The following is a 27,374-nucleotide window of genomic DNA, read 5'->3' as shown; positions in this document are numbered from 1 at the left end:
GTTTCCAGCAAAAACTTATGAGGCATGCAAAGAAACAAGAAAGTATGGCCCATTCTCAGGAAAAAAAGAAATTAAGAGAAACTTTCCCTGAGGAAGTCCAGACACTAGACTTAACTTTAAATCAACTGTCTTAAATATGCTCAAATAGCTAAAGGAAACCATGGACAAAGACCTAAAGCAAACAAGGAGAAAGATGTCTCACCAAATAGAGAATGTCAATATACAGGTAGAAATTAGAAAAAGTACCAAAAGAAATTCTGAAGTTGAAAAGTGTAATAATGAAATGAAAAATTCACTAGATAGGTTCAACAACAGATGTGAGCAAATCAGTAAACTTAAAGATAGGCCACTTACCCAGTATGAGGAGCAGAAGGAAAAAAAATGAAGAAAAGTGAACAGAATGTAGGAGACCTGTGGGAAACCCCCATGTGCACCAACATACACTTAATGGGAGTCCCAGAAAGAGAGGCAAGAGAGAAAGGGCAGAAAGAATATTTAAAGATATAATGGTCAAAAATTTCCCAAATTTGATAAAACATGAATCTACACAGCTAAGGATCTGCAAGTTGGATAAACTCAAAGAGATACATTCTGAGACACATTATAATCAAATTGTCAAAAATCAAAGTCAAAAAGAGAATCTTAAAAGCAACAAGAGAGAAGCAACTCCACACTTACAAGGGATCTTCAATGAGAGTAACAGCTGATTTCTCATCAGAAACTATGGAGGGATGATAGAAACAGCAGGATGACATATTGATATTTAAAGTGCTGAGAGAAAAATATTGTCAAGCAAGAATTCTATATCCAGCAAAAATATTCTTCAAAAATGAAGGAAAAATTAAGACATTACCAGATAAACAAAAACTGAGGGAGTCTATTACTAATCAGCCTGCCATCCAAGAAATGTTAAAGGAAGTCCTTCCAGTTAAAATAAATGGGCACTAGACAATAACTCCAATCTATATTGAAAAATAAAGAAAAACACATTCTTGGTTTGTAACTCCTCTTTTTTTCCTATGTTATTTAATAGACAAATGCATAAAACAACAGTTATCTATGTTAAAGGGCATGCAATGTATAAAGATGTAATTTGTGACAATAATATCATAAAAGGTGGGGGAGACCAAGGTGTATAGGAGCATAGTTTTTGTATATTGTTGAAACTAAGTTGGTATTCATTCAAACTAAATTGTTATACATTTAAGATAATAATTATAATCCCCAGGGTTACCACTAAGAAAATGACTTAAAAATATACAGATAAGGAAACAAGAAGAGACACAAAACAGTACACTAGAAAAAATAAATTAAACACAAAAAAGCAGTACTGGTGGAACTGAGGAACAAAAAAGATATGACATATAGAAAACAAATAGCAGAAGTAAGCCCTTCCTTATCAGAAATTACTTTAAAGGTAAATGAATTAAACTCATCAATTAAAAGGCAGAGACTGGCAAAATAGATTTTTTTAAAAACCACGATCCAGCTACATGCTGCCTATAAGAGACCCAATTTTGATCCAAATACACAAATAGGTCAAAGTGAAAGGATGGAAGAACAAATTCCATGCAAACAGTAAGCAAAAAGAGATCTAGGATGCTATACTAATATCAGACAAAATAGAGTTTTAGTAAAAAATGTTTATAACAAAGAAGAACATTATATATTGACGAAAGGACCAATCCATCAAGAAGATATAAAAATGATAAACACATCTGCATCTAACAACAAAGTTCCAAAATATACAAAGAAAGCCATGACAGAATTGAAGGGAGAAATAGACAGTTCTACATTAAAAGTTGGAGGAGACTTCAATACTCCACTTTCTTTTCTTTAAAATTGGACTATAGTTGATGTACGATATTATATAAGTTACAAATGTACAATATAGTGATTCACAATGGAGGAAAATAAAACACATGATCATCTCAATTAATGCAGAAAAAGCATTTGGCAAAATCCAACACCCTTCATGATAAAAACACTTAATAGACTAGGAATAGTAGGGAACTCCCTCAACATGACAAAAGGCATGATAAAACCCACAACTAACATCATACTCAATGGTAAAAGACTGAAAGCTTTTCCTCTAAGATCAGGAAGCAGACAAGAAAGCCCACTTTTGCTACTGCTATTCAACATAGTGCTAGAAGTTCTAGTCAGAGCAATTAGGCACGAAAAAGAAATAAAAGGTATCTAACTGGAAAGGAAGAAAGTAAAACTTCTTGAGGGGAAATGGGAAATAAGTGCTAATGAGTAAGAGGTTTCTTTGAGGGGCAATGAAAATGTTCAGAAGTTGATTGTGATGATGGTTGCACAACTCTGTGACTACCCCAAAACTCACAGAATTGTATACTTAGAATGGGTGAATTATAGCATATGAATCATATCTCAATAAGCCTATTATAAAGAAAAAGTAAAAGAATAACCTGCCCCTTGACCTCCGATTTCTCTGAGACATTCCCAGACAGGACCAGACCCCAGGTGATACTTGGTGGTGACCCACATGACCACCCACACTTCAAGCACCAGCTAACGAGGCCTCTGGGTCCTGCTTTGTGGCTGTTCAGTGCTGCACAGTGCAAAGTCGTGGGAGGCCACTGGGTTAGTTGAGTTCTCACCACAAAGGGGGGTGAGTCCTTCTGGTTAGAGACAAGTACACTCTTCCTCACCATACTAACTCCCTCATACAAACAGCTTCTGCTTGTGTTCCAACAGCTGCAGTCAGCCCATGGGCACCTTCCATTCTGCCCTCACAGGTGGCTTCTGCCAGAGGGGCCCTGGCTGACTGAACAAGAAAGACCCAGAGACATCCAGGGTTCGCCAGGGGGAGAGGCAAAGACCTCATCAGCTTGTCCTCTCTCTCATCAACCCCTGGGGGCTCAGGAAGTACCTAAAGCTAGTGTAGCAGAAAGAGCCCACTTTCTGCATCAGACAGGCCTAGGTTCAAGTCCCAGCTCCTTCAAGTGCCATCTCTGAGCCTCCCATTTCCAACCCATTTATGGGGTTCTTCCTATCTCTCCAGGCCCTTGTGAAACATCACGAACTGTGTTATGTGAAAAGAACATCCACATGATACTGGAAGTAAAGCTGTGTAAAGGCTCGGCAGCCAGGGAAGGTTTGAGCTTGCTATCCCAGAAAAGCCTCAGGAATTGTATTTCTGCCAATTAGGGATTCACTTCAACACAGACCCAATGTGGAAATTATTCTCCAGCCAAAAGAAGCAGAACTCAAATCCTCTCCACCGCCTCCCCAGTTTCTGGATAAAACCAACAGGCCGGGGCCCGAGAACATCACGTCCTCAGACGAGAGACAGAAACCTGCACAAGGAGAGGCTGGCTCCTGCTACTGAGGAACAAGCAGCAGGCCTTCTCAGGCATCCACACAGGAGCCCTGAGATGAAGTCTGAGAACTCACAGTGAGCTGAGCACACATCCATAGACCTAGAAATGTTTGGGGGATGGTAACCGGCCCTGACACCACCCCCCACCAATCCCCAGGAAAGGGGACATCATGCTCAGGACACACTGGAAAACAGTCTGGCACTTTTCTCAAAAGGATAAAAGTAGAGTTACCATATGACCCAGCAATTCTAGGTTTGTACCCAATAGTAATGAAAATATATGTCAACACAAAAACTCATAAAGGAGAAGACAGCCCCGGGGGAGGTATTGTGTGTAGAGGTGGCTCCCGGGTCCCTGGGAACAGGACCTGGGGCTGAGGCTCAGTTCCTGCCCAGAATCAGGTTGGCCATTCTCCCCAAGTCACCTTTGTCATCCCCCTTAAATGAGGTGAACAGCCTCTCCAAGGGCTGCTTAAAAGAAGGCAGGGCTCTTAAAAGAGGTGCACAGGCCCAATTTAGGCTACCGACATGTTTTGAATGGCCCACATCATATTTTTTTAATGCAGAAATTTCTTGCAGAACTACAAATTTCTGACTTCTCTTGAAAAACCAAAAGATCTGGCAACACTGACCCTGCATCCTTGTAATAGCAACAATCATCAGAACACAGAGGTTTTCTGGTTCATTGATTTCTGATCTTATCTTGTATTATCTTTCCCCTTCTACTTCCTTTGGGTAACTTTTGCTTTTTTCTAACTTCTTATATTGGAAATGTATTTCTTTAATTTGCAGGTTTTTTCTTTTCTAATGTAAATTTCCATCCAAGTTTTGATACTTGGAGCTTTTATTATCATTCAGTTTTAAGTATCCTTGAAGTTTCATTATTATTCCTTCTTTGATCCATGAATTACTTGAGTTTTTTTATTTCCAAATAATGAGGATTTTTATTTGGGGGGTTATTAATTTCTAGCTTACAGGCATGATGGTGAGGGAACAGGACATCATAATTATCATCATAATTCTTCTTTTAATTTTCATGAGACTTGCACTTAATTGATTAATTTTTTTGTGGGAGTTATACATGTGCTTGAGAAGAATGAGGGACCTCTACTCATCAGATGCAAAATCTATCTACTTCCATTAAATCAAGCTCGTTATTTGTGTTATTCAGAACTTTCTTGTCTTTGCTGATTTTCTGTTGACTTAATCCAACACTAATTGGAAAAAAATGGCTGAAAATCTCCTAAAATGATGACAGTTTTGTCAATTCCTCTATTTCTAACAAAGTTTACATCAAATACATTGAGGCTGCTTTACTGAATGAGTGAACCTTTAAAACTATTCTGTCGTCTTGGGGAAATGAACCTGTCCTCATTAGATCGTGACCCATCCTTCCCTGAAAATGCCTCGAGTCCATGGAGTCTGAGGTTGATGTGACAGCCTGCCTTTGGTTGTCTGATATTTGTTTCCATTCTTTTCCTTTCAACCTTTTCCTGCCTTTGCACTCGTAGCTCTGGTGATAGCACAGAGCTGGATTTTAGATTTTGGGTTTTGGTTTGGTTTGGTTTCTCTAATATGACAACATCTGTCTTTGAACAGGTGAGTTTAATCCATTTACATTTACTCTGATAATTGATCAGTTTAGATTTGTTTCTCCCATATTCCTCTATTATTCTGTCTCATTGTTTTGGCTTCCCTGTTCTCCTTTCTAACTCTTCTTTAAAAAATGATACCCCCTTTTCTCTAACACACCCTTTCATGGCTATGCTGGCTGGCCGGGCCCTGACTGCAGCCCATGGACATGTGCATACATGTGCACACACAGACACACAACGTCCACACCAGCTCCAGATCTGAATACCAGCACCAGGTTGGCCTCCGTGGGGGGCTCTCATAGTTTTGGTATTTTCTCTTTGGGAATGGGGGTGTAGTGGGGGTTGGTGGTGTTATTTCTCAGATTCCACGTTTCCTGGTTTAGAGCTTGTCCAGAGCTGATCCGTGCCAGTGCGAGCATGTCATCTTGGGAGAAACCTCAAGGGCCACTTCAGAGTCAACACAGAACTCATTTCAGGAGTGTGGAGGAGGCCACTCCTTTGATGGAAATGTGCTGGATTTTTTTTTTTTTACCACAGTCCCCACTGCTCCCTACTGTGTCACGCCCCTGGGCTTCATAAAAGCACGTTGCTGCCTATTTTAGGCATGTGAGATGCAGGCAGGCCCTGAACCCTGCCCCAGCAGGGCCTTCCTTCTGCCACTGAGTGCTACTTTGTGGATTCAAAGAGCAGCAGCAGTAGTAGCATTTTACATTCATGTCACTGGGCACCTTATACTCCCATGAAGAGGGGCCCTGGAACTACACACCCTCCCTGGGGACTGGCTTAGAAAATGTATGTGACAGAGCCTTAAACTAAATGTTTTCTGAAGAAATAAGTAAAGCTCCTTCATGCCTGTTTCTGGAGAGTACTGGAATCAATAGAGAAGTGGTTATAGTCATAGGCAAGTCAGAAGAAAGAGCCAGGAGGCTGGTCCACTGCCCCTGCCAGGAGCCGGAAGAGTGGTCAGTGTCACAGGCACGAGGATCTAGAAGACAGGGCACAACCACCTGCCCAGAAGAGCCAGGGCACGGGCAAGGGCATCAGAGACACAAGGGACAAGATCAAGCTGGCACGGCATGGGGTAAACCATGAGCTTGCACACCAGCAAAACAGATTCTTTTAAAAGACCAGGAGTAAAGCCAGACCCAGAAGGCCACATATTGTGTGAGTTCATTTAAATGAAGTGTCCAGACTAGGCAGATCCATAGAGAGAGGAAGTCAATGAATAGTTGCCAGGGGCTGACGGGAGGGGGAGGGACTGCTAGTGGGGGTGGGTACAGGGCTTCCATCTGGGGGGATGAAAATGTTCTGGAACTAAATGGTACTGATAGTTGCACAACGTTGTGAATAGTCTAAAAGCCACTGGATTATATACATTTTTAAATGGTTAAAATGTTATGCATCTGATGTTACATGAATTTTATGTCACAAAAAAATAAAGACCAGGGGGAGCAACTCAAATGTTAACAGGAGTCCAGGGGAGACAGAAATGAGTGACACCAGCTGGAAGGCTGCAAATCAAGCCGTAAGAGTACTCTCTACGCCACCAGGTCTCACACACACTGCCTCACAGGCCTTCTCTGCCTGGCTGTCCTATATCAACTTGTGATAGCATCGAAGGCCCAGAGAAATATATTTTGACTAAAAAAAAAAAAAGACAACAGGGCACGATGATGAAGGATCCCAAGCCCCAGATGCCAGGCCAGGGAGTCAGTGGAAATGGTGGGGCCTGGGAAAGGAGCACACTTCCCCCCACCCAGGGGCCCTCAGCACCCACCCACTGGAGACACAAGGGAGGGTAGTACAGGCCCAGTGCTGCCAGGGGTTCTGATCTCTCATGGAAAGCTGGAAATCCATATGTGTATATAAATCCTCTTAAATATGAGTTCAGTTTGTTCAGTTTATTGTATGTCACTGTGAGAAACATACCACGGGGTACACCAAGCTCTATGGCTGGCAGTTCGCATCTTCCGCTCAGTGTATAAGGTCCTGGGTGCATGGGGAAGGCACTGATGAGAGGTTCTACCATGTTTCAGGACTACCCAGTGCCACATTCTCCAGGAAGCCTGTCTTGGTGCAGTAGGCAGAGTCAATGATGTCCCCCAACACCCCCCCCAGGGCCTCAGTGCCCCCTCTACATCAGGACCCATGGCCCTGCACTGCACGTGCTCCCTTCACCTGACCTGACAAGGCAGGAGGGCAAAATGGTCTGGCCCGAGACTGCCCCACCCAGAGCCCGCCTGAAATGGGCACGGGACAGCAGCCCAGCAACCATCTGCTGAAAAAATGTAGTGTGGGTGGCAACCTGTGAGAAGGAGCCTGACAGTCTGGTGGCCACGGACAGGTGTGGGGCTTCCCTTCTGCTCAAGGCACCGCTCAACACACACCAGGCCCACACTGGGCTCTTCACAAGTTTGATGGGGACTAATCCTCCCAACAGCCCTACCAGGTAGAAATGGAGGTAGGGGTGCCTCCATTTTTCTGATGAGGAAACAGAGGCACAGAGGTGGAGGGAGAAGCCAGGATTTAAACCGGGTAGCAAGACCTCAGAGACTGTGCTTTGAGCTAGCACACCCTGCTCTTGTCTCTGGAGCCCTAGCCCAGCCACTGGGCCTTGGGGCCTGGCAGCCACGCTCCGATGAGCTTCCTGGAGCTCACCCCACCAGGGTAACGTCAGCTGCTCATGCCCTGGGCCTCTACAGCATGTTAGCAGCACTTGTCATGGTTCATCCCCTTCTCTGCCTGTCCCCTAAACCAGGACTCCTCAGAAGCAGAGACGAGATTGTGCATGTGCAATGCTCAGCACAGGGCTGGCACAGGGGTGCTTGCAAACACTTGTTGGATGGATGGATGAGTGAGTGAATAAACTAATGAGTGAGTGAATGGATTAATGAGTGAATGGGTGAGTGAATGAGTGAATGAACAAGGGAATGAATGGACTCTGACACTAGAAAGTGAATTCTTTGCGTCCATGACGACTGAATCAGGGAACAAAGTCAGGGGCAGAAATGGCGGTCGTGCGATTTCTAGGCATTTTAGGGGTAGAACTGGTTAGGCTTGTTCACAGATCAGCTCCAGAGGGTGAGGGAGGGGCTGAAGATAATAGCCCAGGACACCTTCTTTGGGGATCAGCAATGCCAAGGCAGTCACCGAAGCTGGACAGGAGAAGGAGCCTGCCCATCAGGGAGGGGGGATTCAAACTTGAATTCAGCTGCTGTGCACTCAGTTTAGGCCAGAACCGCAGGGCTCTCCGTCCCTGAATTTGGAATCCACAGTAACTCAAAGCACCCAGAGCCTGAGGAGGGATCAGAGGACTGCTCAATGGCTCAGAGCTGGGGCTTGGATTTGGGCCTGGGGGTGTCCGACTCAAGACTGGGGCATCACAGCCTCCTGGCGTGTGGGTCTGAGGCTGGGGAGACGGGACAGGGCTGGAGCAGCTGATGTGGCCTCTGGGTCTGAGAGTGGGCTGGATCTAGATCAACCTTCTCCCCCACCTTCCCTCCATTCATGTGCCCCCACTACTGCTTCCTCTCCTGAGAGCCAGCCAGGTCCTAGCTCAGAGCAGGTTGGCAAATCCCTGAGGCAGGGCTGGCTCCCAAAGACAGTGCAACTGGGACCCATTCTGCCTCCTCTCAAGGCACAGCAGGTGGGAAAGCCACTGCGTTCCCAGGGAACTGGCCCTCAGCCACTGCGGGAGCCACACGTGACACAAACACGAATTACACAAGAGGCCAGAATCTCCCTCTCTCTTGCTGCCAGCATCCAAGCAGAGCGGATGGCTCTGAAGAAGCAGATGCGGGGCCGGGCTGCCAGGGCCTGGAACCCGCGGGCACAATCGCCCTCTACCCACCAGGCCACCAGCCCTAGAAAGCCCCTTTGCACAGAAACTCCCAGGCCCATCTGGCAGGCCCAGGAGCTGCCTACGTCCCCACACATAAGCTTCGGCAAATCACCCCATCAGTTCCCCATCACTGTCCCCCAGTGCCTCCCACAGCTTGGCCTGTGCCCACCATGGTGAGCGCCCTCAGAGGCTGTCCTTCTTCCTGCAGAGACCCGCAGGGTCTTGTTCTGCCCTCAGAGTACTGTAGCCCCACGTCCCCTTCAGGTGGGAGCACAGGTGCCTCTCGCTCAGGCTGAGGGCCCAGCAGCCAGCTCGGCCCAGGGCACAGTGAGTCCCTATGCCCCAGGTTGTCTAGTCCTGTGACCCCTCACTTGGGTCTTGGGTGCCCAGAGGGAAAGGGACCTGGGAAACCCCTCAGGGTCCCAAGGTTCATTCCATGAAGATGTAGACGTGTCTGCTCTGTGCATGTGTGTGTGTGTACATGTGTGTGCACACGTGTGTGCATATGTACACCTCTGTGTGTACATGTGTGTGTGAGAGACAGACAGTTTGTGAGTGGATAACTACCCACCAGAGGTCGTCTTTGTCCTGGAGTCTCTCTCCTTTGCCAAAGAGGGCAGGTGGGGCCCACGTGAGGCGGGCAGCCAGACAGGAAGAACTGGGGAGAAGAGGTCTGGCACCTCCCTCTAAATACGGTCTTCAGGAACAGGCCCAGGGTTGCTGGGCCTTCTGATCTTTCTGAGAAACTGAAAATTGAGATTTTAATGCGAAACCTCCTGACTTTTAAGTGTACTCTCACAGTTTTTGAAGACATTGTGTAAATCAAATCACACATGCGGGGAGGGGGGTAGGTTATGGGGATACAGCCTGTAAGCTAACAGATGAGCCTGGCTTTGGTCCAATGCCCCTGAGTTTATAAATGGGGAAACTGAGGTTGGGCCAGAGCAGGGACCAATAAGCCAGGGCCGTGCTGAGCCCCTCGGCTCCCTCACTCCCTCTGGGCCACCATAGCCCTTGAGGAGCACCCACACGTTCCAGGAACTGAAGACACCAAGAGAGGGGGACTCGGGCCCTGGCACCTGCTGTCTCTGTCACCAAGGGCCCAAACTGAGTTTTCTGAGGTAGCCCAAGGTGGGTTCTCTTCTCGGCATGTGAAGACCTCGTGTCCTTCCCAGTCCAAGGTCCCAGGACTAGGACAAGCCCTGTTTTGTCCTACTGGTGACTTTGCCAAGAATGTAAGTAGCTTCTGGGACACAGCCCAGAACAGAGGAGCTCAGTCATTTGACCAGAGTCCTTTCTTTCTTTCTTTTTCTTTTCTTTCTTTCTTTCTTTCCTTCTTTCTTTCTTTCCTTCTTTCTTTCTTTCTTTCCTTCCTTCCTTCCTTTCTTTCTTTTCTTTCTTTCTTTCTATGTGGCTGCATCAGGTCTTAGTTGTGACATGCGGGATCTCCATTGTGGCATGTGGGGTCTTTCGTTGCAGGCTTCTCTCTAGTTGTGTCATGTGGGGTCCAGAGTACAAAGACTCAGTAGTTGTGGTGTGTGAGCTCTCTAGTTGTGGTGCGTGGGCTCCAGAACGCATGAGCTCAGTAGTTGCAGCATGTGGGCTCTCTAGTTGTGGCATGCGGGCTCGGTAGTTGCAACGTGCGGGCTTAGTTGCCCCGCGGCATGTGGGATCATAGTTCCCTGACAAGAGATCAAACCCGCATCCCCTGCATTGGAGGGCGGATTCTTAACCAATGGATCACCAGGGAAGTCCCTGACCAGAGTCCTCTAGCACCTACAACTGATCTTTGCTCCCCAAGCTGCAGGGACCCTGAGAAGGGACGATCATGCTGGGGAAGCAGAACTTCAGGCCGCTGGGACTCGGCACCAAGATGCAATGAGCACAGGGTCTGTCCCCTCAGCCCCATGTGGCCTGGCCAGTGGGGCGGGGTGGCCCCAGCACCTGGTGGGCAGGGGGCCCATCTCCATGGGTCTGGGGGCTGATCCTAACCAAACCCCTCCCCCCCCACCCAGACACTGTCTGGAGGCCTGGGATGGAGCCTCCCCAGCCACACGCCCTTCCCGCTAATGTTCTGCAGATGGGCTTCCCCAGCGGCCTCCAAGAAAAACACAACGACAGCAGATCTCTCCTCACAGAAACAGAACCGCTGGAAAGGTCTCTCGCAACATTCCCGAAAGGAAAATAAAAATTCCTCTGAAGTGCATTTCAACTCCGTGGCATCACCCGCCACATCAAGAGCTCGGTCCCAGCCACGCAGGGTCACCATGGGCTTGGGTTCCCGGGCACTGAAGCCATCCTGTGACCCTCTCACCCCTGCTGCTGCCAGGGGCCTGTTTGGCTCATACACAGCTTTTGAAAAGTTTGAATTAGCTGCCAACAATGAAAAGGTTTTACATAAAATCACAATTTCCGGCTACTCCTGAGAAACCAGAATCCCTCCTGCGATTGACCCCACATTGGCCTGCACTCCAGCGATGCTGGCATCGGAGCCCCCTGCAGAAATATGCCCCTCACTGCCCTCCGCAGATACCTGACCCCAGGCTCTGTGCAAGGTGGCAAGGAGATGAGCTCTTGTCCTTGGGGGTTCTGGCCCATCCGCGGTCCGTGTCACTGCCCACCCAGCCCACCCCTCCTGAGCCTGGGCACTGGGCACACTATGCCTGCACTCCAGCCTGTGACTGCCCACAACTGTGGCTCTGGGTTGGGTGGGTGGGGTCGAGCAAGCCATCACTCCCCTTGTCCCCACCCTGAGCCCCCTTGAGCTCCCGGACCCAAACAATCTGTACTGAACTTCAGTCAACTTGACCCCCTGAATCCCACTTCCCACAGGCCACTAGGGGCTCGCACCTGGGGGCTCTGGGGATCCCAGGGCAGCCCTTGGTCCCTTACTCTGTTGGACATCAGCAGACTGGCCTGGTGCCCCAGCTCTTTGTTTCCCTGACTCCATCACCTGCCAAGCCTACTTGTCCCCCTATGCCTGTCCAGCCCTGGCCCTGGCCCATGAACCACCAAAGCACTGAGAATAAAGAGGGTGATACTGGCCCCTGTGGCACCCCCCACCCAGAGTCCCTGCAGTTGGCCAAAGAAAAGATCCAGGCCCAAAGCAGCATTTCTCCTCAGCCAGGAATCTGCAAATGGCATTTTTACTCATGGCAAACATGAGTTCAGAGAGATCTGGATAGAAGCCTTAAAGAAAAAAAAAAAAAAAAAACATGAAGCCCAGAGCTTCCCTGGTGGCGCAGTGGTTGAGAGTCCGCCTGCCGATGCAGGGGACACGGGTTCGTGCCCCGGTCCGGGAAGATCCCACACGCCATGGAGCGGCTGGGCCTGTGAGCCATGGCCGCTGAGCCTACGCGTCTGGAGCCTGTGCTCCACAACGGGAGAGGCCACAGCAGTGAGAGGCCCGCGTACCACAAAAAAAAAAAAAAAAAGAAGCCCATAAACACAAAGACCTTCCCAGGCCTGGACCTCAGCAAAGATGATTCTGGCAAGCGTCACCAACCTGGATCTGCAGGGCCAGGGCTGGGCAGAGGTAGGGATGGGAGGGGCCTGGCTGGGAGCTGTGGTTCTGGCTCCTCCCTGATCCTGGGAGGACCCTGAGAGCCTGGAGCGGAATGTGGTTCTGTCCAGTGGGCAGCAACCCCCTCTGACCACCACGGGGAAATACCTAACAGGACCCACAAGACCCTTGCTGCTCTATCGCTCCATGTTGCATCTGGCCATCCCTCTCCACCCCCAGGGCCCCCCTGCCCAGGCCACAGTCTCTCTCCGGGCTCATGCGGCAGCCTCCTCTTGGCTTCGTGCCTTTTCTCCTCTCACCCTTCTCCAAAGTAACCAGGCCATGCTGCTTCTCTACTTAGAGCACAAGACCACCCCTCCACACCAAGACAGCCCACCTCGTACCCCTCTGCCCTCACCAGTCCCTCCTGCTGGACCCCCAAACAGGCTAAGTCCACTCCCCTCAGGACACTCGCCTGCGCCCCACCCCCACCCCGCCTCCTAGTGAACTGCAATCGACACTTCAGATCTCACCCCCAGCCTCCAGTTACTGTGTGGTCACTTTGTGGCATCTCCCACCATTTCTAACTGTGCAGGCATCTGCAGACCCACCAGTTCACCATGAGCTGAATGACGCTGGGCTTGGGGATGCTGTGTCTGTCTGGTTCCCAGGGTTCCAGTGCCTGGCCCAGTGCCAGGCCCTGTGTGGGCCATAAGTAAATATCAGTTGAATGAATTGAACAAATGAGTACATGGGATATGGTTTCCACCGGGAATATGTGGAAAGACAATAGCACGGTCTTTGAATGGTAGCCAGAGTGCTGGGTGAAGCGAGGCTGACCTCTCCCTGGCCCCCAGGCACTGTTGCCCGTCTCATCTCCCCAGTGCAGCAGTGAAGATGCACAACCACCTGACATCCCAGGGGTCCTGAGGCCCCAGCAACGTCCCACCTGCACAAACCCAAGAATCCGAAGCCAGGAGTGTAAGAGCTATTGGAACAATAAAAGTGGGCTTCAGTGGCAAGCCCTCAAGTGCCTGCCAGGGACAACAGCTCCCTCAGGAATGACAAATGTGTGGCCAGGCTTTCCAGGCAGCCAAGTTCCTTCTTTCTTTTCATGGATATTTAAGCACCAACTATGTGCCAGGCAACCCACCCAATGCTGGGAATTTTGCAGCAAGCAAAAGATTCTCCCCACAGCTGATGTGCTAAACGGCCTGAGACACTTCCTCACTCACCCTCTCTGGGCCTCAGTTCCTGCAGCCAGTAGGCAGAGCCTCAGGACTCGGAAAGCCCCAGGTGTCCCAAAGATGGCCAGCCTTCAGGTGGGGCCCAGGCTTTGGGGGTGGACAGGAGGTGCTGCACAGGGGGCCAGGCAGTCCTGGCTCCCAGCCGTCTCCTCCCTGCCCACACAAGAGTGGACACCCTGGCTTCAACTGTGGCTCTACAACTCAGGAGCTGTGACAGTCAGTGCCTCAGTTCCCTCATCTATAAAGTGAGCACAATGATGGCACCAACCAAGCCCATGGAGTCGTTACAAGAATCCATGAGATGATGTGCCTGCAGTGCTCTGGGGACAACTGCACAGGTGAGCTCCACCAATGCTGTGTTCTCCTCTGCCTGGTACTCTCATTATTGCTCACACGGCAGTGCTCCTGGGCCCCAGTTCTCTGCCTGCTCCCAGGGCTGCCATACAGATTAAATGACACACAGATGCAGAGCGCCTGTCCTCACACAGGCCCTCAATAAAGGTACATGTCCCCAAATGACCGACCGGCTCTAATGGGGGAAAAGACTCACCCACAGACTGGGCTATGGAAACACTGGCTTTTGTGCAACAAAAACTAACAAAACTGAGAAGGAAAAGGGAAATACAGCCTGGGGAAAAGGCTTGTATCAAACATGACAGAAAGTCGATATCTAAAGCAGATAAAGGGCTTATCCCGATATAAAAGACCCCAGGAGATGAACAGGCAAAGGACTTAAACAGGAAGAGGAGACACACAAGTAATCAAACGCGGGGAGATCATTCGTCCTTGCCGACCATAAAAGCAGCACAAATTAAAGCAAAAAGCAACACTGCTTCACTGCTGGATCAGCAAAGTATCAGCCAGCAAAGCCCCTGTGCTGGTAAGGACTTAGTGTCTCTGGGAGCTGCGGTGGGAAACCAGTCTGTCTCTGCCCCAGAACTGTGAGTCTGTCACGCTTGGATCCCATAATCATTTCGGTCGCACAGCAAGTACTCCCTGTTTACAGCCAGGGCTCGAGGGTGTCCGGGCTGGCTCAGGCCGTACCCTGCAGGGTCAGCAACAGATACTTATTCACAGGAGAAGAACTGAGGCCCCCTGGCCAGGAGGTCCCCAAATTCAAATTCCAAGAGAGGTTGCACAAAGGGCAGAGTCATTACTACCATCCAGGCTGTGTGAGCAGCTGGTCAGCACTGCCCCCAGCCCACTGGGTGGACAGTAGACCTCTGCCTGGAGGGCCTGAGAAGCAGGCACAGAGCCCATCATGCCCACTCTCACAAGCTTCCATCCACCCCAGCAGGTCCGGGCCCCGTCGCCACAGTGGCAGGCTGGAAAGGGGGGCCTGGAGTACCACAGAGGCCAGGACACATGCACGTCCCAGGGGCCCGAGACTTCACACTATGCCCAGCTACCCCGTCCCACAGAGCAGGGCCTCTGACTCCCAGGGCAAGAGCGGCTAGGAGCACACCCCAGAGCCTAACCACCTGTATGGGGTCAAGTCTGGGATCCCTGTCCCCTTCCACAAGAGTCTGGAAGCCAAATGGGCTTGGTCCATGGCCAGCACTACCTCTCCTGGGAAATCCCTTCCTCTGAGCCAAGGAAGCAAGGAACAGCAGGAGGGGCACAGCTCTGAAGTCTGAGGATTGGGCCCCAATTCTGGCTTCTGCACTTGGCCGGGCCACCTGACCTGCCTCTCCTCCCCCAGCGTCCCCACCTCAGGCTGTGTCACAACCATCCACCATCCTCCCAGGAGCTCAAGCCTTTCAAAAGCCAGGAGCCGTCCTCGACCCTTCCCTCACACCCATGTCCTGTGAGCCCTACCTCCAAAAGCATCCTGAAATCATCTACCTGGCCATCTGTCATCGGCCACCAGGACCACCCAGGGCCCCCCAAGGACCTCTCCCCACTCAGAGTCCCCCAAAGGCTTCCCACTGCGAGGAGAATAAGACCGCACCTACTCCATGACTGGACGCAATCCAGTCCTCCCCACCTCTCCAGGCCCAGCCCTCCTCTCCCCACTAATCCCTCAGCGCCAGGCATGTGGCCCTCCTTCTGGCCCTCGGCCACACTGGGGCGACTCCTGCCTCAGAGAGTGTCAAGTGTTTCTGCCCCCTCTGTCTGGATCAGTCTCGCAGGCTGGGCCCTCCCACCCGCCAGGTGCATCTTGCCTCTGACCCAGAAAACCTCCCCCCGACTCCGTCTACCCTTTCCTGGCATTTGCTTTGTTCACGGCTTTACCCCTGTCTGCAGCAGTGGGCAGGGCGCCTGCCCTGAGCCTGAGTGCCGCATTCGTATTGTTCCCCCCACGACTGGGAATACCACTAGGCGCCTGGTCCCTTCCAGTCCACGTCAGCCCCACCCTCCTCCCCAGGCAACCCCAGCTCCCAGGCCACCTCCTCCACCAGGTCCTAGCCCTGGACTCCCCTGAATCCTGTGCCATCCTACAAGCCATCACCTGAGCCCTGACCTCATACCAAGCGTGCACCTTCATCTTGCCTGGACACCCCTCGAAAGGTACCCCAGCTGGACTCTGCCACCAGGCTCTCCCATGAGCTCCAGTCATACTCCCTGAGGCCTTGCTCCAGGTCAAGGTGAAGCCCACACCCCAAGATTGAGCCCAGGCCAGTGGAGCCAGGTCAAGAGCTCTGGGAGAAACATCCCAACTCAAGAATCCAGCCCAAGTTCCAAACGTGTGCGCGCGAGTATGTGTGGGCGAAAGAGAGGGCCAGACTGAGGGAGAGAAGAATAAAGCCTGAGCGGGGGAGGGAGAGAGAGCCAGACACCAACACTTCCATCTAATTGCACGACCTTTTCCCAGCTCAGAGTTCCTTCAGGGCCAAGTGCACAGCACTGCTTGGTATTAATCTGAAAGAGAAATAGGTCAAGGAAAGTTGGAAATTTTTATAGAAAACACTTCAGGCTTGGAGCTGGCTGAAGTGTTTGCCAACCCGCAGAGAATTCTTAGAGGAAACAGGCCTTGGTCAGAGGTCTCCGACTGGTACAAACTGGCAGAGTTTGGACCTTGGGCCCAAACCCAGCTTCTGAGCTATGCCCGGCCTCACTGCTTCCAGGGAAGGGTCTTCTCTCCCCTCCATACGTCCCTAGAGCTGTTTCCGCAGCCCGATCCCTCTTATGCTGGGACCCAGCGCCTCTCACCTGTCATCAGGGCCCCACCGCTTCTCCGAGAGGCCCCTGTCCAGGGACCCATTGTGGGACACCTGTCCCTCTGTCTCCCGTCATGTAGATACAGCATGCAGAAAGCCCAGGTCTCTTTCACAATTGTCGCATGGGGTGTGGAGGGAGCCTTGTCGGGGTCCCGATGGATGTTCAGGCCCAGCTGCTCCCACCCTGGCAGGCCGGCCGACACATGTGAAGCACAAATGCCACAGACATGTAAAGCTGCCCCTAGAGACATCATGTCTCTCACAGAAACATCCCGGTCTGCCGTGCTGGGGACATGCAAAGAGCAGACCCGCAGAGCCCACGGCCGATGTGACAACCAGGCACACCACTCTTGCTAATTAAACTCCAGACGCACCCAGAGCAGGGCACAGCTTTGCTCCCGAGACGCTGTGTTATCTGGAAGCCAGGCGTGGTTACCACGTGCCCACAGAAAGCTCTTTGGGGGACATTCACTACACAATCCAACAGTAAGAAAGAAAGTGTATCAGTGAATTGTGTCTGAGGACAGGAGCTGAGTTCGTGGGCTGTCTGTGCCGGCCAGGCCGAGTATCGTCACAGACTGCATCTGGGCAGCAGGGAGGAGGGCGGCACACCAGGCAAGTCTCCACTGCAGGATGAGGTGGGCCCAAGCCCTTGCCTGGTTGCAGGCATCACCTCTGCCTTCATAGCCCCTAGGCAGAGCCCCCAGGTCGCAGACCCCAGTCAGAAAGTCCCCCAGCTCAGCCAACAGCTCTGGAGTGGTCTCCTAAGTCTGACCCCAGACAGCACCAGGCCTCAGAGAATGTGCAGCCTCGGCTGTCCCAGCGCTGGCCTCCCGCCCACCTCCCCGGCATGTGGCCACATCACCACACTGGCATCTCCAACAGCTGTGCAGGGGGCCGGCTGCAAGCAGTGGGAGCACCGAGGCCTCTGCCAAGGATGCACTCAGCTCTGAAACACGCCCCCCGGCAGTGGTCGGGCCAACTGCCTCGGGTTTCACAATCGGTGCTTCTCTTTGGGTTTCCTCTCATCCCCAAGCCGTAGGCACAGTTCAGGGGTGGAATGAGGAGGAGGAACTGAGAAGGCCCTGGGCATCTAGCACTGAGATGCCCAGACTTTCAGCTGCAATTCGGTGAGCTGGCAATGCCGGCTGGGCAGGGCACGGGTCAAGTCCAGTGGGAAAGCCCCTGGGTCACCACCTGAAAGTGCCAGGCCAGGCCCCAGCCTCCTGCAAATGGCTCAGGAAGTACCTGGGTTGGGGACACAGAGAGAGGTCCCAGCACTTGGACTCTGGCCAGATCCGGGACTCAGGGTGCAAAGCCTGCCGAGGGCCTCTCTTCCACTTCTGCCAGGACCTCAGCCTTCAACATTTTGATATCACGCAGGCTGAATCATGGCCCCCAGGATGTCACATACTAATCTCCAGAACCTGTGAGTATAGCCCTATATGGCTAAAGAGACTCTGCAGATGTTTATTAACGATCTGTATTTCCCTCTGTTAATGCATTTCCTATTTGCCTCTTAATATCTGTGGCTCAATTGTTTTTTTCAGATAATTTGTAATTTTTTATATTGATCTCTGGGAGCTCTTTATATAGTTAGGATATTAAACTTTTGTTATATCTGTTATAAGTAAAAAAAAAAAAAAAAGAGAGAGAGAGACTCTTTTTTTTTTTTTTTCCCCCCTGCATATCACATCAAGAGATGTGATGCAGGTAAGGATCTTGAAATGAGAAAATTCTCCTGGATTATCCGGGTGAGCCAAATGTAATCACAAGTGTCTTTATAAAAGGGAAACGGAGAGAAACTTACTACAGATGAGAAGACACTGTGACCACAGAGCAGAGGTTGGAGTGATGCAGCCACAAGCCAAGGAATGCCGGCAGCCACCAGAAGCTGGGAGAGGCAAGAAACAGATTCCCCTCTCGAGCCTCCAGAGGGAACCAGCCCTGCTGACACCCTGATTTTAGTCCCTTAAGATCCATTTTGGACTTCTAACCTCCAGAACTGTAAGAGAATAAATCTGTGTTTTTTTTTTTTTTTTTTTTTTTTTTTTTTTTTTTTTTTTTTTTTGTGGTACGCGGGCCTCTCACTGTTGTGGCCTCTCCCGTTGCGGAGCACAGGCTCCGGATGCGCAGGCTCAGCAGCCATGGCTCACGGGCCCAGCCGCTCCGCGGCATATGGGATCCTCCCAGACCGGGGCACGAACCCGTATCCCCTGCATCGGCAGGCGGACTCTCAACCACTGCGCCACCAGGGAGGCCCAAATCTGTGTTTTTTTAAGCCACTGAGTTTATGGTAACTTCTTACAGTGGCAACAGGACACTAAGACATAAACCGCTATAGCACAGAAAGCCTCCCCAATCTGGCTTCCAGCAAGTTAGTGCCCCCTCCACATCGCCTACCCCGTTATCCACCCCTCACCCACCACCAGGGCTCACCCTTATGACTCATACCCACTGCATCACCAAGGTACGCCTGGCAACCTTCTACCACCAAGTGGAGCCTTGCCCGCTTCCCACCCACGGCCTGTCCTGAGAGGGCTGCACTCTCCCTGCACCATCGCTCTGGCCTCCCTGCCCCCAGCCTGGACCACAGCAGGCTGGCTGAAATACAGCACTAACTGTCAGGCCCCTTCCCTGCTGGGGCTGCCTGCAGGACATCACACAGCCTCTGCGAGCTCCCAGCATCAGCTCCAGCCCTCTGGCTCCTGCCCTGAGTGCCTACATGAGCTTCACTCCTGGTTCCTCAGCAGCCCAGAAAACTATGTGGCTCAAGGCAGTGGGACGGGGCAGAGACATGCAGCAGCTCAGGAGGGGAGGAAGGGCTGCGGGCTGCTGGGTGGAGACTGTGCGGGCTGGCCACGCTTGGCCACGTGGAGAAGCCACGCAGCACTGGCACCCTGCCCTTCCGTCCTCTCAGGCTTTCCTTGGCAGCAGCAGGGCGGAGCGCTCCCGAGGGCAGCATGCCTCCTCTGCCCGCCAGGGAGGATGCCGCAGCCTGACAGCAGCGGGCAAAGGCTTGGCACTGGCTGTTTCCGAGAAGGAGGCAGCCAAGGTCACAGACACTGAGATGTCTGGCTTCTCTTCCTTCAGCCCAGGGCCAAGTGCAAGGCAGGGTGGGAGACACTGCAGCCCAACAGCAGCTCGCGGGACGGGGTACCACCTGCCTAGCAGGAGCTCACAGCCCTTCTTTGGTCCCAAGGCCATGCCCAGGGACTGCAGGAGGCCTGTGGAGGAGGGTAAAGGACACGTCCACCTCTGTCTCTCATAAAGCACATGTGGCCAATGGGGGTCATGTTTTATTTGGCCCATGTGGTGCTTTTCAGAAATTTGAAGCAACAATTTAAAATCAGGAGGGTTCAAATAAAAGTGCTGATGTCTGGATTCTTTTGACAGTAAGAGGATTGGCTGTCCCAGGCCCACAGTCCCACCAGGTCTTGGTCAGGGGAGCTGAGGAGGGGCTGCCCCTGTGGACGAAGTCTGTCATCTGTGCTGTGCCCACGGTGAGGCCAGGGCCAAATGCCATGTGCCACTGCACTCACATTGCCGTTTCCATTTTAGCAGAGACATTCTCTCTGTGCCCGTGTTTATATCAAAAGCAGGAAAATTGGGCTTCCCTGGTGGCGCAGTGGTTGAGAGTCAGCCTGCCGATGCAGGGGACACGGGTTCGTGCCCCGGTCCGGGAAGATCCCACGTGCCGCGGAGCGGCTGGGCCCGTGAGCCATGGCCGCTGAGCCTGCGCGTCCGGAGCCTGTGCTCCGCAACGGGAGAGGCCACAACAGTGAGAGGCCCATGTACCGCAAAAAAAAAAAAAAAAAGCAGGAAAATTAAGGCCAGGCCAAGGGTGGGTGTAATTCTTTTTCTTATCCTCTGCCATTGTCCTTATTGGCATTGCCTGCCGGGCGCTGCAGGTCTCTTAAGTTTGCGGCCCTTGTCTTGGGATGGCAGGACTTCTTGCACATGTGCCTGACAGAGAGACCACATGCCCGGTATGTGGCCCAGGGGTCTTTCCCACACAGTGGGGACTTTCCCAGAGTCTCCAGTTCAGCCTCCCTTGGTGTGACCAGCAAGGCCACATCTCCGCTTACTTGGTCTTAGGGTCAGACCAGCCATAGCCCACCAGGCCCCACAGTCTGGCTGAGATGGCACTAGGGTCCAGCAGAGGCAGAAGAGGGGCAAGGGGTCTGCCTGGGCTGTGCCTGAGCACTGTCCCCTGAGAAGGAGTGAAGGGTACCTGCAGTGCTGCTCCTCCACGGACGTGCACCCCATTCATTGCACGGCCAGCCTTGAAAGGGAGGCCGATTTGCTTCCTGCATAAGCTGAATGGTGGCCCCCAAAGATACCAGATTCTAATCACTAGGACCTGTGAATGTTATCTTATACGGCAAAAAAGGACTTTGTAGATGTGATTAGATTATGGATCTTGAGAGGTGGAGATCATTCTGATTATCAGGGTGAATCCCAATGCCATTACCTGCATCCTTTATAAGAGGGAGGCAGAGGGAGATAGACATCACACAGAAGAGGAGGAGGTGATGTGACCACGAAGGCAGAGATTGGAGTGATGCAGCCACAAGCCAAGGAATGCCAGCAGCCACCAGAAGCTGGGAGAGGCAACGAACAGATTCGCCTTAGAGCCTCCAGAGGGAACCAGCCCTGCTGACACCTTGATTTCAGCCCAGTGACACTGACTGACTTCAGACTTCTGCCCTCCCAAACTATGAGAGAATGAAGTGCTGTTGTCCTAAGCCGCCCAGTTGGTGGTAATGTGTCATAGCAGCCTGAGACTCAGAGGGGTGTGACATGCCAGGATCACCCAGTGCAAGCTGTGAGCAGGGCTTCCAGGCTGGGCTGGGCTCCTTATCCTGTACCCACTGGCCCTGACTCCCCCTCAACAACCCCAGACAGTGTTAACAGATGGCAGCCAGGGCAGTGCTCAGGCAGTGGCCTAGAACTGGGAGTGAGGCTCTCTCCATGCTTGTATACAAATGCAAACACACATGCATGCACACACGTGCAAACACCAGAGAGGGCAATGTTACACAGCACACCTCCCAACATATGGCCCTGGGCACAGGGCTGGCTCTGGGGAAGGCTGAGAAAGGGACTCAGGGTGCTGGGGAAAGGTCCAGTCCAGCAGAGGCCTGGACATGCCTGAATCTCCTCTCCCCAAAAGGCCACACTGGCACCCTGGCCTTGGAGCCCTGCCCTTCTGGCCCAGCCAGGCTCCCAGGCCCAGCAGAGCCAAGCAGAGACACTTCTGCAACACCTGTGAGTCCAGTGAGGGAAACAAAGTCATCCTGGTCTCCTTCAGTCCCTTGTCCACCCCGGTACCCTCCTCCAGGGCCTGAGGGTGACATTGCTGTGGGCTAAGCTGCCCAGTGCAACCTCTAACCGTGGCCTGAGTCCTGGAAGACATGCTAAAAGCATCATTTTCCATCCTTTCCCTGGGCGGTCTGCAAACCAGTAGCCGAACTAAGATGATGGAGACCGTTAGTGACAATGATGCTCTGAGTGTCCGGGAGCTCCTGAGACCACCCCAGGAAGCCTGTTGGCTGCTCAGGGAAAACAGGGCAATGGCAGCGTGTCTCAATGCTCTGGAGGAGCTGTGTACAACACACACTCCCACAAACACCCCATCCCACACGCCCCCTCACCTATACCCTCACCACCCTCTGCAGGCACCCCCACCCCAACTCGCACACCCACACCCAGCCAGATGCTAATCTCCCAGACCAGGAGGCCCAGGACAGGTGTTTCCCCTTCCCCTTCCTCCGAGGACCCATTATATCCATTGTCCATTGATAAATGGCCAGGGTATTTCAAACCTGCTTCCAGAAGTTGCCCTGCAGGGGCAGGAGGAAGCTTCCAGTCAGTACCTCCTGCCTTCTTTGGCCAGAGCCACCCTGACATATCAGGGTTCGCATCAGAATTCACCAGAAGAAAGGGTCTCCTAGCCTTATACACACACACTCACACACACATCCTGAGAGCCTCTGCATGGAGGTCCTGGTGTTCTGTGCCCAGTAGGCCATGTCCTCTTGCAGGAAAGAGCACGGAGCAAACACGCTCAGCCAAGGACACTCCTTTTACATATCTCCCAGCTGCCACCGTGGGCCCTGACAAGGCCTGGGCTGACAGACAGCAAGACTGTTGGGGGTCACCGTGGGCCCTCAGACTAGCTCCAGCATAAAATATGTCTGGACTGCCTCCAGTCAGTGAGTGGGCCTCAGCCCTGGGCCCAGTGGAAACAATCAGGCACATGCAGGGAGAAATGTGCTCTCTGTGGACAAGTCACCCACACAGGGTCACGCTGACACTGGGCAGGGACGTCAAGGAAAGTGGGTCTGGCGCCAGACTCTGGGCCTGTGGCTGAGACCTACTGTCCTTGGCCCGCAGCCTTCAGCCTACACACCCACAGCCCTGGGCTGAGGTCTAGAGCTCACCCCACCCCATTTCAGTGCAGCCTCAGCCCCAGACCCATGCAATTGGCCTTCCCTCTTCTAAGGTCAATGGTTTCTGGGCTTATTCTGAGTTTGAAATTCCTTTCCTGTGTTCTGAGTTCCAAGCTCTCACGAGAGATAGCCGGATGAGAAGGTTGGGGGCAGGATTCAAGAGAAGATGCCAAAAGGCCAACAGAAGCCCAGGAAATAAGGCAAGGCCTGTCAGGCCATGAAGGACGGCTGCCATGTTCAGGAGATAGGTACCACATTGAATTTGGGATTGGCACCCTGGCCCAGGGCACCTGGCAGCCTCACTGTGCAGGCTCCACCTCACCCAGCCTAAGTGGGCCCCCAGGGAACCCCCTGAATCTTCCAGTAGAGGCCAGTCCAGAAGCACCAAGCCCAAAGTGGCCAGGTCCTCAGCTCTGTGAGACACAGGCATTTTTAATCCCACAGGACAGATGAGAAGGCAGAGGCCAGAGGCCCAAACTTGCCCAAGGGCAGACGGCCAGTGAGGAGCAACTCCAGGGCCCTGATCCCTGGTCTGGGGCACTTCCCCTGCCCCATTTCCACTCCTGCCCTCACCCAATGGGATTACTCTCCATTTCCCCCCATGCAGAGAAAGAAGCCCACGGGTGGGAAAGAGGTAGCAGGGGCTGAAGCTGGGGAAGGCCAGACGGGCAGTGCCTGGGGTGACCCCTCCACTGTTGGCAGGAGACCTACGATTCATCATCTGGGAAGAAGGTGCCGCTGGAAGTATTGATCGGCTCTAGAGAGCACTGGGATTTCTGATGGGACAATTCCTTTGAAAAGTATCTGATACCATTCCTTGAAATTAGAATGGTGCCTTGCCAGGCCGCACCCAACTGATCTGCCAGCCGGGAACTCAGAGAGACCTAAATTAAATGAGCCAAGGCTACTTGAGGCAATGGGGGTGTCTCGGCTAATCACAGCACAGCTGGGCTGGCCCAGTAGGGCCTCCAGGGCTCACTGTAAACATGCAGATGAGCCTGACTCAAGACCGAGGCCTCAATGCCGTGCCTGCTGCCACCTGCCCTGGCCATGGGCGAGCACAGCCAGGAATCTAGAACCCAAAACTGAGGGCTAAGCCCACCCTGCAAGAGCCAAGCACAGAGCCTGGGCACTGCCAGGACCACAGCCAGACCCCAACCTGGCCTCACTGAAGCCCGGGACCTGAGATCCTGAGAATGCTGGGGAGGTTTGGGCTGAGGGTAGGTGTGTCCTCCTGGAGGGCTCTGAGAGGCTGCACCGCCTGCCCAGTAGCTCCTTCCATGCCCCTGGGCCCAGAGCGCACTTTGATTCTAAGCTGAAAAAGATAAAACCAAGTGAGTCTGTGCATAGGTTGCTGAGGCTGCTGGGAGCACCTCTGGGGTCTTTGTGGAGCACTTCCGTCCCCTCCTGGCATCTGAGCTGTCTCCCAGAGGGAGCAGGGTCCAACTGGGGACAAAGAAGCACTCAGGGCCTTTCTCTGTGAGCAGCCAGGGATATGTGGTCACCACTGCAGGGAAAGCACAGCACAGAGGCAGGGGAAAGAGGCTGGGGGTGGCGGCAAGGGGGCAGCAGACATCTTCAGAGGCATAGGCTCAGAGACACAGGCGCGAGACTCGGGCCGGGGTACAGGCCTCGTCTGGGTCTTGCCTCCTCCCTGACACTTGCCAGCCCTCAGGCAGCCAAAGGTAAGACCCTCAGGCAGCCTTTACTGCCTGCTGTGGAGGCCTCAGACCTACCAGCTTATGGCCCACATACACCCAAAGCAGAGGTCCCTGACCCAGCATCCCAGCACACCCACTGTGCTATGTGGTCAGCAAGGGCGGGTCTCAGCCTTGGCCTGGGACCAGAGATACAGAAAAGGCACCTGGATTCCCCAGGGGGGACATTCAGGGTACACCATGCCACCCTCCCACCTGCAGCAGCCTTACCTGTGTCCAGGGCCTGTGGCCCCCCGAGAAGAGGGGGTCTGGATGTGGGCGGCCGGCGATACACCACATGCACACGGCCCTGCTCAGCCTCCTTTGCCACCAGACCTTTCTCCAGGGGCTCGATAAAGAACTCCTCCTCCTCCATACGGATCAGGCCAGCCTGCAGGGCAAAGATGAGACTGTTCAAATTCCCAGCGCACAGCAGACCAAGGAAGAGAAGCAGTGAGGAGGGCCACAGAGAGCAGAACCTCCAACCTGGCTGAGCAGGGCCCAGCGAACCCTGCCCAGCACCCCAGCTAGGTGCAAGCCTTGAACCCCAGGCTGGGAAGGGCACAAACAGGTGGGCCTAGAGGCCCCATCATTCCAAAGGCTCCACTTCCAGCCACCAAGGCCAGAGCCATTTGGGGGTGATGAACCCTGTCTGAGGAAGGAGTTCTTGCCTGGGTTATCCCCCACCTTCACCCCCAGGAGCCCAAAGTCCAAGACAAAGGCCAAAACTGTCAGGACTGAATCTGCCACAGATATGTTCAGTTGGACCCAAAGAGTGTTTTCAAAGTTCTGAACCCAACACTCAAAATGATGGGATTTCATGTTTCAAAAATGGGATTCCATCTTTCCTTGGAAAATGCAGGCTCTGACCACAGTGCCTGGCACCCAGCAGTGGACACCACGGATGGAGCATGCACCACTGCAGCTGGCCACAGTCCCCACTGTCTATCCTTGTATCTGCAACAGTCACCAGCCCAGACTCTACAGCAACTGAAGCCTCCCCCAAAACTGGCTGTGGCTCTTCCATGCTGCAAAGCCCTCGATGAACCCTTGTCCCAATCAGGATTCAGGCTACTCTGTACTCTGGCATCCAAGGCTCTCAGCCTGCCACTGTCCTCTTTGCCCCCAGCTCACACACCTCACACCAGTCGCTGAAACAGTCCTGTCCTTCCAATACAGTGCACACTGCCTGGCCTTCAGGCTCCTGAACCCACGAAGCCCTCAGCTTGGAAGGCGCTGCTCCTGCCCCCAGCCTTGGCCATCCAGTAAACTCTAATTCTCCCTTCAGTGCTTGGCTCAGACCCCCAAATGCCACGCCCCTACTGCAGGTACATGGCCCTGCCCTCCCCTTGAGGCCATCCTGCCATCACTGCCCCATCCAGCTCCCACACTTTTGATTTTTTGGTCCATTATCCATAAACCAATAGTCTTACACTAGGAGTCCCCACTGTGTCAACCTGCAGATGTACTTCCTTTAGATCACACACTTATGACCCACTCGGGGTTTAGGGGTTTTTTAAAACCCCTTTTTTGAGGCATGACTGACATGTAAAAAGATGTACATAGTTAATATATACAACTCAGTGAGTTTGGGAATGAGTATACATTCATGAAACCATCACCACCATGAAGGCCATAAACATATCCATCACCTCTCACAGTATCCTCCCACCCTTTTTATTGTTATCATTTTTTTGTGGTAAGAACACTACTATCAACCATCTTAGCAAATTTTAAGTATATGATATGTTTTTGATAGAATATTGTTAGTTATAGGCACTGTGCTATATAAAAGATCTCCAGAACTTTCTTATCTTGCATAACTGAAATTCTGTGCTCTTTGACATTTCCTCCTCCCTCCAGCCCCTGGCAATCACCATCTGACACTCTACTTCTATGAGTTTGACCATTCTAGATTCTACACGTAAGTGAGATCTTGCAGTATTTGTCTTTCTGTGTCTAGTTTATTTCACTTAGCACACTATCCTCCAGTTTCAGCCATTTTATCACAAATGGCAGGATCTCCTTCTTTATAAAGGCTGAATAATATTCCATTGTACATATGTACCACATTTCTTTATCAATTTGTCATCCACAGATAGACATTTGGATTGCTTCCATGTCCATTGTGAATAATGCTGTAATAAACATGGGAGTACAGATATCTCTTCAGTATCCTGTTTTCATTTTCTTTGGGCACATTGCCAGAAGTGGGATTGTTGGTCACATGGTAGTTCTATTTTTAATTTTTTGAGGAACTTCCATATTGGTTTCCATAGTGACTAAACCAATTTTCATTCCCATCAACAGTGCACAAAGGTTTCCTTTCTCCACATCCTCACCAACACTTGTTATCTCTTGTCTTTTTGATGACTATTCTAACAGATGTGGCATGATATCTCACTGTGGTTTTAACTTGTGTTTCCCTGATGATTAGTAATGTTGAGCACCTTTTTACATACTTATTGCCCATTTGTATGTCTTCTTTGGAAAAATGTTTGTTTGGGTCCTTTGCCCACTTTAAATTGAT

General features: G+C 52.0%; 1 protein-coding gene across 1 annotated transcript in view; it reads right to left on the bottom strand.

Moving 5' to 3' along the window:
* ADAMTS2 (ADAM metallopeptidase with thrombospondin type 1 motif 2) overlaps positions 1-27,374 on the bottom strand; it is a gene marked incomplete at its 5' end in the record, with an annotated part of 229,139 nt that overhangs the window by 128,798 nt on the left and 72,967 nt on the right. The window contains one exon of the mRNA XM_079704077.1: positions 25,076-25,235. Coding sequence (XP_079560203.1) covers positions 25,076-25,235 — 160 coding nt within the window. The remainder of the gene's footprint in view (positions 1-25,075; positions 25,236-27,374) is intronic.

The sequence above is a fragment of the Hyperoodon ampullatus genome, assembly GCF_949752795.1.
Source record: "Hyperoodon ampullatus genome assembly, chromosome: 4".
NCBI lineage: Eukaryota > Metazoa > Chordata > Mammalia > Artiodactyla > Ziphiidae > Hyperoodon > Hyperoodon ampullatus.
Note: the sequence above shows the minus strand (reverse complement) of the source record. Positions and strands in the feature narration are given on the sequence as shown.